This window comes from Heterocephalus glaber, unplaced genomic scaffold (genome assembly GCF_053883595.1).
Source record: "Heterocephalus glaber isolate CG9 unplaced genomic scaffold, H.glaber_assembly_v1.0 deba00001564, whole genome shotgun sequence".
Lineage (NCBI taxonomy): Eukaryota > Metazoa > Chordata > Mammalia > Rodentia > Bathyergidae > Heterocephalus > Heterocephalus glaber.
In genome coordinates this window covers 1,480,163-1,497,106 of record NW_028258351.1, presented here as the reverse complement: position 1 = coordinate 1,497,106, position 16,944 = coordinate 1,480,163, and the positions used below count along the sequence as shown (strand labels likewise).

General features: G+C 36.6%; 1 protein-coding gene across 4 annotated transcripts in view; it reads right to left on the bottom strand.

The window, feature by feature from the left end:
- Positions 1–1,840: 1,840 nt before the first annotated feature.
- Positions 1,841–16,944, bottom strand: part of Cltc (clathrin heavy chain) — a 67,043-nt gene continuing 51,939 nt past the window's right edge. For 2 of the 4 annotated variants that reach the window (XM_013067688.3, XM_087191851.1), the window contains exons 18-33: positions 16,739–16,861; positions 14,842–14,987; positions 14,415–14,598; positions 14,033–14,225; positions 13,217–13,374; positions 12,683–12,847; positions 12,451–12,558; positions 12,199–12,366; positions 11,915–12,064; positions 11,691–11,822; positions 11,484–11,594; positions 9,948–10,118; positions 9,475–9,696; positions 8,145–8,165; positions 4,290–4,365; positions 1,841–2,863 (exon numbers count right to left, since the gene is read on the bottom strand). In XM_013067688.3, coding sequence (XP_012923142.1) covers positions 2,739–2,863; positions 4,290–4,365; positions 8,145–8,165; positions 9,475–9,696; positions 9,948–10,118; positions 11,484–11,594; positions 11,691–11,822; positions 11,915–12,064; positions 12,199–12,366; positions 12,451–12,558; positions 12,683–12,847; positions 13,217–13,374; positions 14,033–14,225; positions 14,415–14,598; positions 14,842–14,987; positions 16,739–16,861 — 2,253 coding nt within the window. In that variant the 3' untranslated portion in view covers positions 1,841–2,738. The remainder of the gene's footprint in view (positions 2,864–4,289; positions 4,366–8,144; positions 8,166–9,474; positions 9,697–9,947; positions 10,119–11,483; positions 11,595–11,690; positions 11,823–11,914; positions 12,065–12,198; positions 12,367–12,450; positions 12,559–12,682; positions 12,848–13,216; positions 13,375–14,032; positions 14,226–14,414; positions 14,599–14,841; positions 14,988–16,738; positions 16,862–16,944) is intronic. The other 2 variants (XM_004870358.4, XM_087191852.1) reach the window with 1 other exon arrangement.

Here is a 16,944-nt window from a genome sequence, read left to right as displayed (position 1 = left end):
AGTACTTTTCATATAACCAATGGCATGCAGTGTAGCTTGTTACTATATTTAAATTAGTATCTTTTAAAAAATCCGTTTTAGTTTCTAGTAATAGTAAACATCAATAGATATAAAGGACAAACTAGAGTTTTGGCAATCTTCAGTAATTTGAGAGTATAAAGGATCAGAATGAGAACGTGTGCTCAACTTCATTACAGAAAGTCAAGCAGCACTACCTGGTCATTAGCAGTCTCTTGCTGTATTAATAACTGTTGAAATACTTGTTAACAAGTATCACAGATGTGTGATACTTATATATATAGGGGCTATATTTGGACAGGATAAGACGATAACTGAAAGCTTGTTAATCTCCTTTTGCTCACTTGTACTGGTTTCCTGTTTTCAGTTCCTTCTCTTAGACCATCAACAGTAGTATGTGTTAGGGAAGATCTTTGGCTTAAAATAAGTTTATTACCAAGTCACTACCTATTGTATACATAAAATTACCCAGTCTTGAGGTAGGCATTTTGTGATTTAAACAAAATCTGCTAAATAATTCTGAAAAGTACTTAGTGTTAATATACAGGTAAGAAAACAAACTCAGAAGCTCAGGTTATTGAGGTCTTGCACCTGTCATATGTCACAGTGGTTTCTGCTTCTAGTGTAGTCCATATTGGGTGGTTTTAGTAGTAAGTCAGTGTCATGTGATACAGTATATAATTGAACCAAGGGTTTTGTTGTTGTTGTTGAAACAATTCTTAAACTGTAAAAAAAACATAGTATTTTAAGTTGCTCCTATTGGGGAAGGGAAAAGAACAAAATAATTCCACTGATAATCAGTTAATTGAGGTATAGGAAAGGACTAGGTCTTGGACCTACTTTTATACAGACCAGTGATGGCAAACCTTTTAATGGGCCAAGTACTGAACTGCAAGCCAAACCTTATTTATTGCAAAGTACCAACACTGCAATTAAACCCGAATACTGAGGTTTTAATTTAGAAAAACAATACTTTAAGGCAGGAGAAACACAGTAACACATGCCATAGGTTTGCCACTACTGGTCCTAGGAGAACTCTTGACTGAAAAGCACAAGTTCCCAGGGACCATTACTTTTCTTCCTCTTGATTTGATAATGAAAGGGAGCAGAGATTGGGAACCCAGTGCAGCTAGGGCCTGAACAGCAAAATGCTTTCACTGAGATAAACCAAAAAGAATTTTCCTGTTAACAATACTTTACAGACAGTAAGGGGCATTAAGTGGGAAGGGTGCAGGGGTTTTAAGTTTATAAAAACCTTTCTGTGGTGCTTACGGTAATTTGCCTAAGAGTTGTAAAGCTGTGCAAGACTAGACGGGACTGTGTTAACTGACAACTGAGGGATGGGGAAATGAACTTAAAAGTGACACTCATAAGCACAGTACTTGGAGTCACACACTAGTTTTTTTAAAAACCAACATTAACTACCAAATAACTGGGCACCTTTGCAGTTCATGATGAGAAACAGCATGTTAACTACTTTTTAAAATATACTTTTATTTCAAGTCAATACAAGTTAACACCTGTGATTTATTTAAGTGAAATGCTTAGATAAAAACCTAAAGTGCCACTTGGTTATTAAAGGGTTTGGAGACAGGAAATGTTGCCCTCTAATGTAGTGACTGGTTCTTTCAAACCAGATGCTGGTACTGTTGCACATTCATTATTAACTGCAGCATTGTACACAACACAGTGCATAATAACTTCACAGTCCCAATCCTTATTCCTCTTCTGCTTCCTTGTACTGCACCTCAGTATCCAATATGAAACTACTGAAACCGTCGTTTTGGTTTGAGAGGTATTTAATTAAAACTGCAATTCTACATGTATTTCCACAGTCCAGTGGTTTATTTTAAATTGGAGTAATTTCAAATTCCACAGACAAAACTGAAGAACAGCAATATTTTGTTTGAATTCTCTCTTCTGTACACTCAGTGATCTAAAACACCACAATATCCAACATACACAAACCTCAGGGAAGGGTTAGTAAATACACACAAGATTGGAATCATGGTGCTCTGTTCCTGAATGGAATGGTCCCACAGAAAAAGCACAGGATACAGCACAACATAAGGGCACCTGTTACATACGAAGTGAGCAAAACACTAGCATTTTCTATAGGCGTAATGGGGAAACCTGCATAGGTTAGAGGGCCTTTTATGCTCATTTAAAAATCAGTCAAGTTGTTTGTATGCATTTTTCAAATAATTTGGAGAGCACTGCAATCCAATGTAGGATATGCTGATTAGTGTTGTCTGTGTTGGCAATGACAGTCTCGTGTGGTCACATACCAGTATTTTCACTTTAGCTTTCCTTCGAGTAAAAGAGATTTAAATGCATTTAGACAATACGTATTATAAGCTGTTTACATACACTAAATTTAAGAGATTCAGTATTAGAGCTTGCTTCTTTAAACACTACAGAGTGCAAATCAGGATCTTCACAAAAGATTGAATATTAAGCAGTTCTTCAAAGAATGAAGGGGAAGAAAGAAGCCCACGTGAATACTATTCCCCTTTGAAAATAAATTCTAAAATGATGTGGAATGTGAAATAAGGTTTAACATAGATGATCCAAGTTTATAGTTAGAAACAAAAAAGTAGTCCTTCATGAAATAAAGGTTACAAGTACACGTTGCCTGTTTTCCCCATTTATAAACTGAGAAGTTGGTACAGGCGATATTTCAGTATGAAAATAGGAGACTACAGGATCAGCTTTTCATCTCACATGCTGTACCCAAAGCCAGGCTGTGGCTGTCCATACGGTGGTGCGGTATAACCATAACCAAAAGGTGCCTGGGGAGGGACTGCAACACTGGGTCCTGCTGTGAGCATCAACTGGGGCTGACCTAAATAAAGGACACAAAAAGGAGCAGGGGCAAAGAAGTAGGAGAAACGGTTAGCATGCTGAGACGGGAACACTTCAGTCCTCCCCACTTTAGCATCATACTCATGACTGAGAATGAGTTGTGTCAGACTTTCTACCACTGAACTACAGCCCCAATCCTTTTTTTTTTGTACTGGGGATCGAACTCGTCAACCCTTTTTATTTTACTTCAAGGTACGGTCTCACTAAGTTGCCCAGGCTAACCCTGAACTTGCAATCCTCCTCCTACCTCAGCCTCCCAACCCATGTACCTTTTAATCAACAGTCACAAAGAGATAATGCTGTAATAGATTTGTATATTTTCATTTTCCTTAGTAGTATAAGATATGATGGTCACATTTTTATATTCCCCTCCATAGAAAACCTTGTTATAGTGCCTTAACTATACTCTTCAAATTCACTATTCAAATCAATCTGTTTACTAAGTATGAAATGGTAATTCTGATAACTTAAACAGATGTAAGAAGAAATTAAACTGCCTTAAAGAATCACTTCGACAGGGCCAGGGATTTAGCTCAGTGGTTTTGCCACCTGCTGTGCAAGTGCAAGGACCCGAGTTTGATCCCCGGTACCAAAAAAAAAAAAAAAAAAAAAAAAAATCACTTCGACATTTGAACATCCTATCTCTCTGGGAAGTTCTCAAATAGAAGGTCTAACCCATTCTCTGTCTCAGAATTTAAAGAGAAGATGTATCTTTTTTGTTTTGTTTTTGGGTTTTTCTGGTACCGGGGATCAAACTCGGGTCCTTGCGCTTGTGCAGCAGGTGGCGAAACCACTGAGCTAAATCCCGGGCCCAGAAGATGTATTTTTTGCTACAAAGCACACTAAAGACAGCCTTGGTATATTCTACCACCTTCTGCTCTGCGGAAAATAAAATTCAACATTTTCTTTTTCAGAAACTTAGAAGTAATCAAAGCGCAACCAGGCCATAGCAAAATCTAGTTTATAAGAGTAAAATGACTTTTTGAGATACTCCTGGTATTTAAGATTATTTTAGTGAAAATATCAATGTTTGTTTTAAGAATATCCTCAGGGAAAAAATGATAGCAGGAAGAAACCCCCCCACCCTTCCGGGGATTGAACTCAGGACCTTGCACTTACAAGGCAGGCACCGGCACCACTAAGCTAAACACTCAGCCTAGGAATATTTTTTTAATTCAAAATTTTGTCTTGCATTTTAGAAGCTCATTATTATTTCCATTTGAAGTACAGTCTTAAAAGAACTGTTTGAGGGCCGGGGATTTAGCTCAGTGGTTCCCCCACCTGCCTCACAGGCACAAGGCCCCAGACCCCGAGTTCAATCCCCAGTACCAAAAAAAAAAAAAAACTACAAAAAAACCACCTGTTTGCCTAATGTATTTTTCTAAGCTTTAAAAGAAAAAGATTACCATAAACAATGGGTTGGGTCTCTGTAGCTTGTTCTTCTTCTTTTCTCAGTGATTCTGAGGCATCTAATTTATCCACCTAGAGAAAAACAGGTTATGTTAATTAGCACCTCAAAAGTATAATAAAACTAGTTTTATGGCAGAAAGTGGAAAAGCCTTAGTATGTTAAATTCTGTCAAAACAAAACAGACTAGAAAGAACATTCTCAGGTCCCCTCAAATTCAATGGCAAAGTTCATACTTCAGTCCACGTGGTTTTCAGCACTGTCATTATAAACCCTCAGGAAAGAGGGATTTATAAATGCCATAAAAGCTCACGCCAGGCTAAAACTGGGCATGCTAGGATGCAGCCTGAGGAAGGGAGAAAACGAGAAGGAACCACTTTTTCAAATGAATACCTTACCAAAGATAATAATGAATTCATGAAAAGGCCAGACTTCCCTCCCCAAAGAAAATGGTATTCAAAAAGTGAAATGAGTCTAATGGCTGGACAAGTACTTGTGCAGGATAAGCTATTTTATGCCAAGTGTACACAGCTTCAGCTGATACTGGTTACAGGTGCAGACTGAAGCTTAAGACCCAAGTGGCTCCATATTTGGTCTCTTTTGTAATAAAGTTAGGCTGCACATTTTAATACTATATTGATTTATTTTCTAAGTAACTAGGATACTGTGATTTGCCCCAATTACTTCAAATTTTTGCTCTTAATCAAGCCCAAGTAAATGGCTATTACATGCTAACTACTCTAAATCAAATTGGATAGTTTGGGGGTTTTTTTGATACTGGAGATCGAACTCAGGACCTTGCGCTTGCAAAGCAGGCAGCAGCACCGAGCTACATCCCAGGCCCTCAAAATTGGATAGTAGCAGAAAAAAATAATTTTTATAGAAGAGTTCAAGTGTATTAGTGAAAGATGGGAGTTGGAAACCTAGATCCTTCCAGTAACTAGTTATGTGACTGGCAAACCACTGCACTGGCCCTCAAATTTCTTTCTCTATATAATGAGATGGTTGAATGAAATGATCTGCAAACTTCCTTCTAGGACTAACAATTTGATTCTGTAATTCTGCAAAGAATTAAAGTAACATTAAGATCCTGGGATCGTGACTTCTTTTGCACTATGTAACTTTCACTGCCTTTTACAATATGCTATGTTTGTCTCCTAAACTACATTTAAAAGTTGGTATCTCAACCAAAGCCTTATAGTTAGCTGATCTATTATTATACTCTTAGTAAAACTAAATTTCAACCTCAATTTGTCCTATTACTAGTGGTTTTCCAGGTCATAAGTGTGCTTGCTAGGTGAGCTTTGGGGGCAGAATGTAGGGAAGAATCTTTTATGAATGTTCACTGCATGTTCTACGACAAGGCAAATAGTGAAAACAATTACTATTAAAATAGTGTCTTTTAGCCTTAACATAGGCCTTTCAGGCCAGTACAGAGTTTTTATACTGTTTGTTTGTGACAGGGTCTCACTACGTAGTTCAGGCTGGCCTTCAACTTGCTATGTAGCCCAGGTTGGCCTTGAAGTGGCAATACTCTTGCCTCAGACTCTGGAGGCATGAGCTACCACGCCCAGCTGTTTATCCTTATTTTAATTACTTCATGTTAAATACAGTATGGATTGAGTCCTTAGTATGTCAGGGAATTGAAAATTTGAGAAAGGTGAGCTTATACAGATTGTAGCTATCACATGAATTGTGTCTTGCTACCCTACCTAGAAGATGAGTTTGTTTTTGTATGTCACTGTGCCTCTTTTATGGCCTACCTGATCATGTTACAAATTACTCTAATGTTACAGACTGCGATGGAACACAAGTACCATATGCAATATCCACTCTTGGGCATCCAAACCTCCAACAAAAGTTACTCAGCTACAGAATTTACAGCACAATTCTGTCCTATAAATATAAATACTGATGGAGTTTTCAAAACCTAACTGGTATCCAAAAGTAAGCTACAGAAATACAGAAAAATACATGGATGCCCGTACATTAATAACTTCTAAGAAAAAAAGAAAAATTAACCAACCAAAACTCTACCACTGCACAATACATTTCCGTATTTCATGAAAAAGAATCTAAAATGAACAAACACATGTTTACAAGTTAATGTCTAAGTCAGATGCTGAACACACGAAATCCTACTATAGAAATACGTGTAAGACTTAGAAGAGCTAACAGTATCACAATGCCCAGGCATAGACACAGGCAGGTTGGACACAGGGAAAAAACAAAAACCCTGAAGAAATAACATCAAGCTAGGCAAAAAGTTTTGATTTTCCTATATAAGAGGACAGCCTCTGGCATAGGAATATTCCAATTTTTGCTTCCCCTAACCCAATTTAGATTGCTTAAAAAAGAAAGACAAGACTTTTATGAACACAAGCTTTTGTTAAGAGCTGTAACAAAAGTTTCTGATCCTTGGATTTTAAAAGAAAATTACAGGTAAGCATATTACTGAATTCAGTTCCATCTGTACTACTGAAAATTCACTAAAATGTAAAAGGCTTTTCCACAAAGACTGCAATACGCTGCAGAGGAAAAGTTAACATGCAGTCAAGTTATTTTGGTGTATGTGTGCATGAAAAAAAGGCAAAAGTACTGAAGCAAGAAGTGAGATCTGAAGATGACTGGTGCTATACAGGCTCTCAAGAAACACACGCAGCCCACAGCAATGCTATAAGAGTTTCAAAGTAATATGACATAATTGCAATGACTTGTACATGCTTGATTTAAAACAACGCATAACACTGCAGTTCAGTTACCTGTTTTTCACACACACGCTTTCTAACTGCCTTGCTTACTAGCTGCTGAAGGGTCTCACACACAATGCATTTTGCTCAGGTTTGCCCTAAGTTCCAGTGGTGACTCCAGTTTGATTCAACATAATCCCCAAGGGACTGCCCCCACCCAAATTATTTTAAATTTGTTTGGACTCTCCTTTACCTTCCCACCCTTTTTCTAACAATAATAACTTACAGTCGTAAGTTTTTAAGTCTCATTTATATTGGGATGGTAACAAGCCAATGAAAGCAGCAGCAACCAAAAGGTGCCTCAATTTGGCTTTCTTGGACAAGCCAACTAATCAGTCAGCAAATTTTAAGTAGCTTCAGAGGTGTGCCTTATTACACAGGAAGTGGAGGTTAATACTGCTTCATTATAAACAAATAATCCACGTTGCTCAGCAACAATTACAGCAAGCTTGGCTCTCATGATTAAAAAGCTTTGATTCCTCTTAAAAATGGACTAGCACCATAAGAACTGGACACCTGGAGAAACATGAGGAAAGTCTCTTCAGAAGCAGCTAGTATCTCTTGTATCTACTTTCAGCAAAAAATTAGTAAGAATCAAGAGATCAGAAACTGGATCACAGTCCTTCAATACAAAAAGAAAAAAAAAAAAGCCTTTTAGGGCATGTATATACATATATAAATTCAACAACTGTCAGGCAAGCTCACAAAACAAAACCAGAGGCTGTTTTAATTTAAAATATTATCAAGAAAGTCCTACTATGGGCCAGATACCCTGACAGGGAAAAGAAATTTCCTGATAGTTTGGTATTAATATGGAAACTCACCATGCTTAATTTTTAATAATATATTCAAGAGAGACTGTGAACCAACTACTGATTAGCCTCCTGCCCTTCCTAAAGCCTATTAGCCGATTAGTAGCAAACATCTACTAATGTCCTACAGTTCTATTATAGTTATGTTTCAAGGGACTTGCAGAGGCTTTAGTGAAAATTTATTGGAGGGGAAAAAGCAGCAGCAGCAGTGTAGAAAAGGAAGGAAAAAAATCATGCAAATTCCTTAGACTTAGTCCTCCAGACTTAAAGATGGAAAAGAATCAACTTTCACCTTTTCCTTTATTGCATCAACCTGCAAAGGAATTCAGAAGGTGCAGCTTAGAAAAAAAATCAAATTCCATAATGAGCATAAAAAGGTAGAATCAGCAACAAAGGTTTAGGGGAGAAACTAACCACTAAAAAAGGTACAAGAGAAGTGAAAACAAAGGGTATACTGAAAGCAAAATTTAGAATCCTTCTTAATTTCAAAACGTACTGCAGAAGAATTTATGCTAGTCAGTAAAGAAAGCAGCTTAGTTGCTATTAAAATTTATAGCACTTAGGTTAACAGCAGCTTAGAGCCAGGTGTATCAAAAGCTAGCAATATGCATAAGTATTCTCATCTGTGGCTATCAAGGCAGCTATTTTACACTGAACTTCACATATAAAATGTTAATTGCTTACAAACTGAAAACGAACACAATGGTATCTATTAGATGATATCTTAAGGAAAAATCCTCTATACTGGGGATTGTTAGTAGTGTTTTTACCCTCTTTACTCAGGCATGCTGAGATGAGATGTAAAGCTCCATGTTAAACATATTTTGCTCTGCCAAAACTGATCCTTTAAAATCATTTAAAAATTTTCTACAAGAAAACTACCACTGAGGATAGAGTAAGAAATATTCAAACATCAAAAAGGAAGACTATAGTGAATTTTTAAAGATTATACATTACTAGCTTCTTTAAGGTATTTTTAGGAAACATGGTTGTTAATCTCCTACAACTTATCACTTTTTTGTGGTACTGGGAATTGAACCCAGAGCCTTGCATTCTAACAGTGAGCTACACTCCCAGCCTTTTAAATTTCAAGACAGGGTCTTGCTAAGTTACCCAGGCTGGCCTTGAATTTGCTATCCTTTTGCCACTGCCTCCCAAGTAGCTGGGATTACAAGCATGTAGCCCCTAGCCTAACTTCCTATATTTTAAAATTAGGGGTTAAAGTAACAAAACTCTATGAAGATTAACAGGATGTGAAAAATATACTTGCAGCTTCCCTGTGGGAAACAGACAAAGTCAGGAACCACCCAAAGAGAGGAATCTACAGTACATATGAGTTATAGGAATTAATTTTAAGATGCTTTTTAAAAAATTTTATCAAATATTAAAATACAGAATACTGTTCACCCTAAGAAATAACACTGAGGGTAAACTTCTGATAAGTTTTGAGTTCCCTTTACAATCAATGTCATTTGTCAGTTATTTTTAAAAATTCCATTAAAGAAGAAAATTTTATGATCAACTAAATGACTTGCTTCTACTAGAGAAAGAAACATTAGAAAAAATACACCTGCAGGGAGAGTTTTACATATGCTTGAAATAATTAGCTGTGAATGCTTTACCTTGGTTAAATATTCCTTCATGACCTGGATGAAATAGGGCATTGCAAAATCCATGATGTTGTGCCTCCATGCAGTTTCCAGGACAACATCCGGCCTTAAGAGATCGTAACAAGTGAAGAGACACGCCCCAAAGCACTCTCTTTTTTCTTCCTGCAGAAACCACTGCAAGAGTTCTTCAGCCAACTCAGTATCTTTTGATTCAGAGGCATACTGCATTGCATCCTATTCAAAGGAAACAGTGAAGGTCAAACACTAAACCCCAACATGCTAAAAAAAAAAAAAAGTCTCCCTCTACACACACATACACACACATGAAAGGTTTGGCTACACTGAGATGGCCTTGAGTCAAAAGAATCCACCAACTTAATTAGCATCATCTCAAACCAAGGATAAAATCAATTATCATGCTTATAAAACTAGTAATACACCATTTTGAGGTTGGTTTAACAGCCCAACCCCACCAACTTATCAACCTTGTAAAGGCTGTCTTTCTTGCACAGCTCTACACTCTGTTTCCAGCGATTGTTGCCTTTGAAGAGATAAGCAGCAATTCTTCTGAACTCAATGAGTTCATGTTTTTCCAAACGTTGAGCAAGTGAAATATTATCAAAGTTGTCATAAGCATCTATTGATGTTCGCAGAGCCTTAAAAACCAAAAAAAGGCCAAATCAGTATTTTAATTTTTTTCATGGTTTCTACTGCTTTATCATAGAGCCCGCCCTTCAGATGATAACAGGTAGTGACAAAAAACAAAACAAACAACAACAAAACCAGGCAATGACAGCCTACCTTCAAGCATCAAACTACAAAGCTATAATAATCTGTGATCAGTTATTAAGTTTCTGCAACCTAATTTTTCTTTCCCCTGTGGTACTAGGGATTGAAATGGAGGCCTCACACTGAGCTACATTTCTAATCCTTAAAAATAAAAAAATTTGGCTGGGGATTTAGCTCAGTGGTTTCGCCGCCTGCTGCGCAAATGCAAGGACCTGAGTTCGATCCCCAGTGCCAAGATAAATAAATAAATAAATAAAAATAAAAAAATTTTTTGAGACAGGATCTCACTAAGTTCCCCAGGCTGGCCTCCAATGTGTGAACATCTTGCCGCACCTCCTGGGAAGCTGGGATTACAGGTGTGTGCCATCAGGCCTGACTTTCAATCCAGTTTTATAATAGGGCTTGGAGTATAGCTCAGTGGTAGAGCACTTGCCCAGCATGCATGAGTCCTAGGGTTTGATCCTTAGCGCCAGAATAGAAAGAGAGACTATCTCTCTGTATAGCAATAATGTCCTCAATAGAAAAGTACTATATAATTTTTCTAAAAGTGTGAATTTCTCCAGCGTTTCAAATATCAAGACTAACTTGAATGTTTATACAACTAGCACATGAGGGCTGAGGTATACCCCCAGCCTTTAATTTTGAGACAGGATCTAGCTGAGTTGCCCAGGCTGACCTTAAATTTGAAGAGTAAGAACTTATGTTCTAGAGAAACAACTGATATAACTCAACATGATACTTAGCCACACAGATTGTCTTTGCGCCTAAAGGAGTCATGCTGAGAGTAAGAGAAATTTAGAAGCCAACTCTAATTTAACCTTAGCCCTAATTATTTCTATAAAAAACCCTTCACAAGAAAAAATTAAAAATTAAATACTAATGAGACATTAGGCAAGAAAAACAAGTTAATGAATACTAAATAAGGTTTACAAACTAGTTATCAAAGATTTTTTAACTCTAATCTAGATGTTAGAGATGAAGTAACCATACCAGTTTTTCCTAAAGAAATGTCCTGCATAAGACTCACTTAAGCAAAATTCTGAAAAGCTAGCACTTATTTAGCAAAGCTAAGATTTATCAATCCTAAGAACCTCAGAATCTAGGCACAGGAGTACCTACCTACTGTTTACAATCCCAAAGGACAATGGACATTTTTACTGCAAAACACAGCAATTTCACAACCTATCATAACCTCAGTTTTGAGAGTACGTTCAAGAATCAAAAGGTTTTACCTGATAATCTTCTTCTGTAATAAAAAGGTTGTTCAGTGATTCATTCACAGATTTGTTGTTGTGGTTCTGAACTGAACGCAAATATGGTTTCACCAGTGGCAGCTGTTTAACCTTTAAAATAAACAATTTGTTATAAACCCCACACACTTTAAATTCTAGGAATATGACTTAACTCCACACTATGAAAGTCTGGTTTAAAATTATTACCTTGCTGAAATAATTGACTGCACGAGTGTGATCCAATCGTGGAGACAGCACCATCAGCAGATCATTTAACAACAGAGGCTTGAATTCTAAGTAGAACTGTATTGCTCTATAGTACAGTTCCACATTGGCAACCTAGAATGGGAAAAGTTGATACGTAAGACAAGAGTTCTCTCTTAATGACCATTTCTCTTTAGAAGTTTTTATCTTTTGAAGAAGTTACACACCTTGGTAATGATATCTTTAAATTGCCCTTCTTTCCATGCATCAGTTGGATGATTCATCATGGTAATGATGGCATTATCATATTCTTCATATTTATCATACAAAAACACTAGTTCTGCCCAAAGATGAGCTTGTTCTGCAGCTCTTAGCACCTGCATAAGGAAGATTTAACCACTTTAGATACAGACCTGTAAATCTAGGTAACAGTCTACAGTGGAAAAAAAAAAGTATTTTAAAGTATTAGTTTTAGCTATGGAGTTGCCTCACAATGGTAAATGTTGGTTACCTTAGGAATATTCACTCTGGACCAGAACAGCTCCAGGTGCTCCCTCATTTTCTGTGGCTTAAATTTAGAATACAGGATAGCTAATTCAGTAAACATCCCCATGTGAGCTCGCTCAAGTCCCAGTGCTGCTTCCAACATGGTTATCAATTCCTCAAAATAGCCACGATCCTAAAGAAGAGAAATGTGCAATTAAAGATGAGAATTGTGGCAAAGGGTCTCAGTTCACATGAAAGGGTTGTTCATGCTTATTACCTGATAGTAGTTGATAAGTTCCTCTAATTCATCTGCATGTACTACAATATGAAGTCCACACATCTGAGCAAGACGGAACTCTTTCCCATCTACACAGGCAAAGCAGACCTGGAATAAACATTTCCATTTTGTGAACTCAAATGTAAAAATGCCTACTTATCTCAATCAATCAATATAAAGAGCATTTTCAAACAGAATCTTAATTCTTCATCCAATCCTGTGTTTAGATTACCTCTTTCCATGTTCGAGTACTATTAGCTTTCCTAGCTCCATCAACAGCTGCCTGATATTCACCCAGATGAACCAGGGTAGATGCCAAACGCCCAAAATTAGAAACATTGTTGTACAACAACTTAGCAGCATCATACATTTTTTCATCATAACAACGGTCGCCAACCTGGCGGGGGAAGAGAGAGAATCCATTTTCAGTAAGATATTAGCCTTAGATTTCTGCCAATGTGACAAAATACCTGAGCTATATTAGCAGAGAAATGGTTTGTTTCAGCTCAATCATCTTTCCAAATTTACATCTTTTTTTGGTACAGGGGATCAAACTCAGGACCTTGTGCTTGTGAGGCAGGCAGCAGCACCACTGAGCTAAATCCCCAGCCCCCAAATTTACATCTTAATATTGAGAAACAATTTATTTTCCTATAAGATTTTTCCATGGAATTCTTTGTTATGATGTATTGATTCTACTAAGCTAAAAAAGTTGCTCAAATACTCATTTTTACATTGTTTAACAAACTCCAAATAGGAAACCCACTTGTTGGATATGAGCATTATTTGGCCCATTGATGAACTCTTCTAACTCTGCAAGGCGGTTTGTTTTAGCCAGTGCAAATATCAATTCTGTCTCCACGTAAGACTCTCGAGCCTTCTTTCGGGCCATCTGCAAGTACTTCACCAGTTCTTCCCAGTTTCCTAAGTACAGGAAAAAAAATTAAGTCTACATATTAACATCTAACTTTATCTTTTCAGCCAAATAAATGAGAACTACTACTAATTCCCTTTCAAGGAACTATTACAAAGAATGAAAAACATAAACAGGATAGTGTATCTAAGATAGCAAAGTCTACTACACTTCTGTAGCATCACTGACCAAATGAATGGCTGAATTTACTTTTTCCCTTTAAGTTCAAAAATTAGAGCTCTATCAGGATGTTCATAAGAATTTAAAACAGAAAGTTAATCTTCCTCACAGACATTATAAATTCACAAAACGTAGCCTGTCTTTGTCTGGACTAAGATGGAAGGCTAAAGTTGCCATAAGTACCCAAGCAATACTGAACACTGGTACAGTTCAAAATTGATACCTTGATGTCTTGTTGGTGCTTGAGATGCTTTCTTAAGTTATAAGGAAAAATGTTTAAGTGCTTTTCAGTTTTGTTTTGGTTGAGTTCTACTGTATTTGAATATTATTGTAGTTTTTTCCCCCTTACACTGTTCTTCTCTGAATGGTTTTAATTTTTGTATGTGTGTTTGATAATATTTTTAAAAAATTTTTTTTAAAAATTGATACCTTGATGTTTAGCTTAATCATTTTCTGAGGTATCAAACACAATAAGGTAAGAAGTCCTACCACTGGTATTGGCAGCCTGAACAACTTCCATATAGGATGAGGGATCATCTGCTTTGATGTAAGAATCGATGGCTTCTTTCACCATTCCTTTCTGCAACTGGGCCTTGGCTAGCTGACTCCACACAGCAGGTTCGTTGCAGCGTTCAGCAAACTCATATGCCCGATCCAAGTTTCCAATATGTTCAATCAAGACCTAGGCATCCATTTTGGAAATACAGTTACAGTAACATGGATCTTACCCAAAGCAATTAAATTTAGAACATTGGCATCTTACCGCTCTTCTACTGCCACAGTGATCCATGCCCACCCCCATAGGACAATGCATATTTTCAATCAACAAAAACCATTAAAGTGACTTAATTCATGTAATCTGAAGATTTACCTGCACTGCTGAAGTGTTGACATCAAATTTCCGGAAAATAGCAAATGCTTCTTCAAACAGCTCATTGCTAATAGCAATATTGGCAATATCTGGGGCATCATAATTATCCAGGCGGTTAATATACTCCATAACACGTGTACGATCAGCTTTAATTGCAGTGAGGATGAGGAGGTTTTGCAGATTTCTTCAGGAAAAAAAAAGGCATTAAACTGCAGTATTTAAAAAGCTTATCAGTGATAAAGAATAATCACGGTGGCTAGAGTGAGGCTTTTGTCTCAGGATGCAAGTGAAAAGGGAGAAAGCATTAAGAGAGTGAGAATTCATGTAACTTTCTGTAATTTTTGTTTTTTTGTTCCTTCGCAAAACTGTGGAAGGTCACAATTAAAGACTAAACAGAAATGGCCAATGGATCTGTGTGACAGCATACCTGTGTTCACTGAATACAGAGTTATCAAGGACGATTTTCTCCAGCAATTCAATGAGTTCATTAGGAAGGTCTGCAGTCATAAAAGCTTTAACAGTTACTGACACTTCTTCAGGGTCCTGAGTCTCAGACAAGGCTGTCTGTACAACCTACAGAGGATATATAAAGAATTCATACTGAGAATCAAGGTGATTCTTAAAAGACATTCTCCAATAAGAATAAGGTGACCTCTCACTAGAAAACTGCAAATAGGCAGAAAAGAACAAAGGAGCAAAAATACTTAATTTACCATTCAAAGGTCTTTCTACAAATATCTACACAAATGCATCTGCAATTCTACTCTGTTGAAATCAACCTACTTATATAGCATCTATCTTTTCCCTAGTTAAAACATTATCCACACTAACACTCATCATTATCACTTTAATGGTTAGGTATAACTGAACTATCCAGATGTGGAATCGTAAAATCAGTAATTCCTCAAGTTTTGACCTATTTGCACAGCACCCAAATATTACAATGAGTATTTTTTCCAGAAAGCTTTGTGTCTAACTTGGTAATGGTTCCTTAAAAATGCTACGTGGGGGGCCAGGGATTTAGCTCAGTGATAACGCGCCTGCCTTGCAAGTTCAAGGTCCTGAGTTCAATCCCCAGTACTGAGGTGGTGGCAGGGTGCTATGTAGGAAAGGAACAAAAAACTGAATAGCCGTGCTTGCTTTGGTAGCACATATACTAAAAATAAATAGCTTTCAATTTATTTTCTTTCAAATTATTGTATTTATACTTCTATCTGGAGAATTTAGAAATCAATATAATAACCCTCAATATATAAGACTTTAAAACCATGTATTCAAGGGCCAGGGATTTAGCTCAGTGGTTCTGCTGCCTGCCTTGAAAGCGCAAAGACCCAAGTTCAATCCCCGGTACCAAAAAAAACAACAACCGTGAATTCAATTTTATATAGGTATAAAAACATTTTATTTGCAACTTCTTCTATGCTTATTAGTGAAATTGAACAGGACGTGGGCTTTTATATATCATTTGCTGATTTATCACTGTCTTGAATATTTTTAAAAAATTTAGGCATGTCTCAGGAATTTTAACAATTTGTTTTAATTTCCAATTTTTTTTTTTTTGGTACTGAGGATTGAACTCAGGACCTTGCACGTGTGAGGCAGGTGGCAGAACCACTGAGCTAAATCCCCAGCCCAACAATTTGTTTTAATTAATGAATGTTAAATTTGCTGTTTTCTTTCCTAATTTTACATAATATTTTTAATAATTTTGTACATGAAATAAAGTCTGTGTACACTGACCCATGAGAAAACAATGGTGTCACTATCTCAGCCACCCACTGAACTATCTGTGTGGTTGCTTGGCATCATCATGATTCCTGATTCTGAATTAATACACTACAGTACTATGTATGTAATATACAAGTACTATGTATATAACACATATATAGTATATATGTTATATATATATATATATACACACACACTACAGTACTAGGTATATTATATATAGTATATGTAGTATTGATATATATGCACTACAGTACTAGTAAGTAATCACTTTCTCACACTGCTGTTTTCTTTTTAACTTGATGCACTGAGTTAATTGTTTTTGGAGATCTTATTTTTCTTAACATATATAATATATACATGTGTTTATACAAATTTCATAATTTATACATAATTTTCTTTTTCTTTTTATTGCCGCCTCTCACAGTTAAACATAATCCATTGAGTATATTTATGCATATGATAAAGGAAAGAATTTTATTCACAGTGAAAACTTCCCAGGGCCGGGGATTTAGGTCAGTGGCACCGCACCTGCCTTGCAAGTGTGAAGCCTGAGTTCAACCCCCGGTACCAAAAAAAAAATTTCCCAACTTTACCTGGTCAATTAGAGGTCTCCTATAAGGATTGCTTTCCAGTAGCACACTACCCCACAATTCTGGATCCTTTCGGCGTACCAAATAGCGGGAAAGACTTTTGAAGAGGGAATTCTCATTGCAAACCTAAATGAGATAAGAAAAATTAATTTCAAGGTAAAAACTTTCTACAGAATGATTTAAAGTTATTTCTAATAATTTAGTTCTGT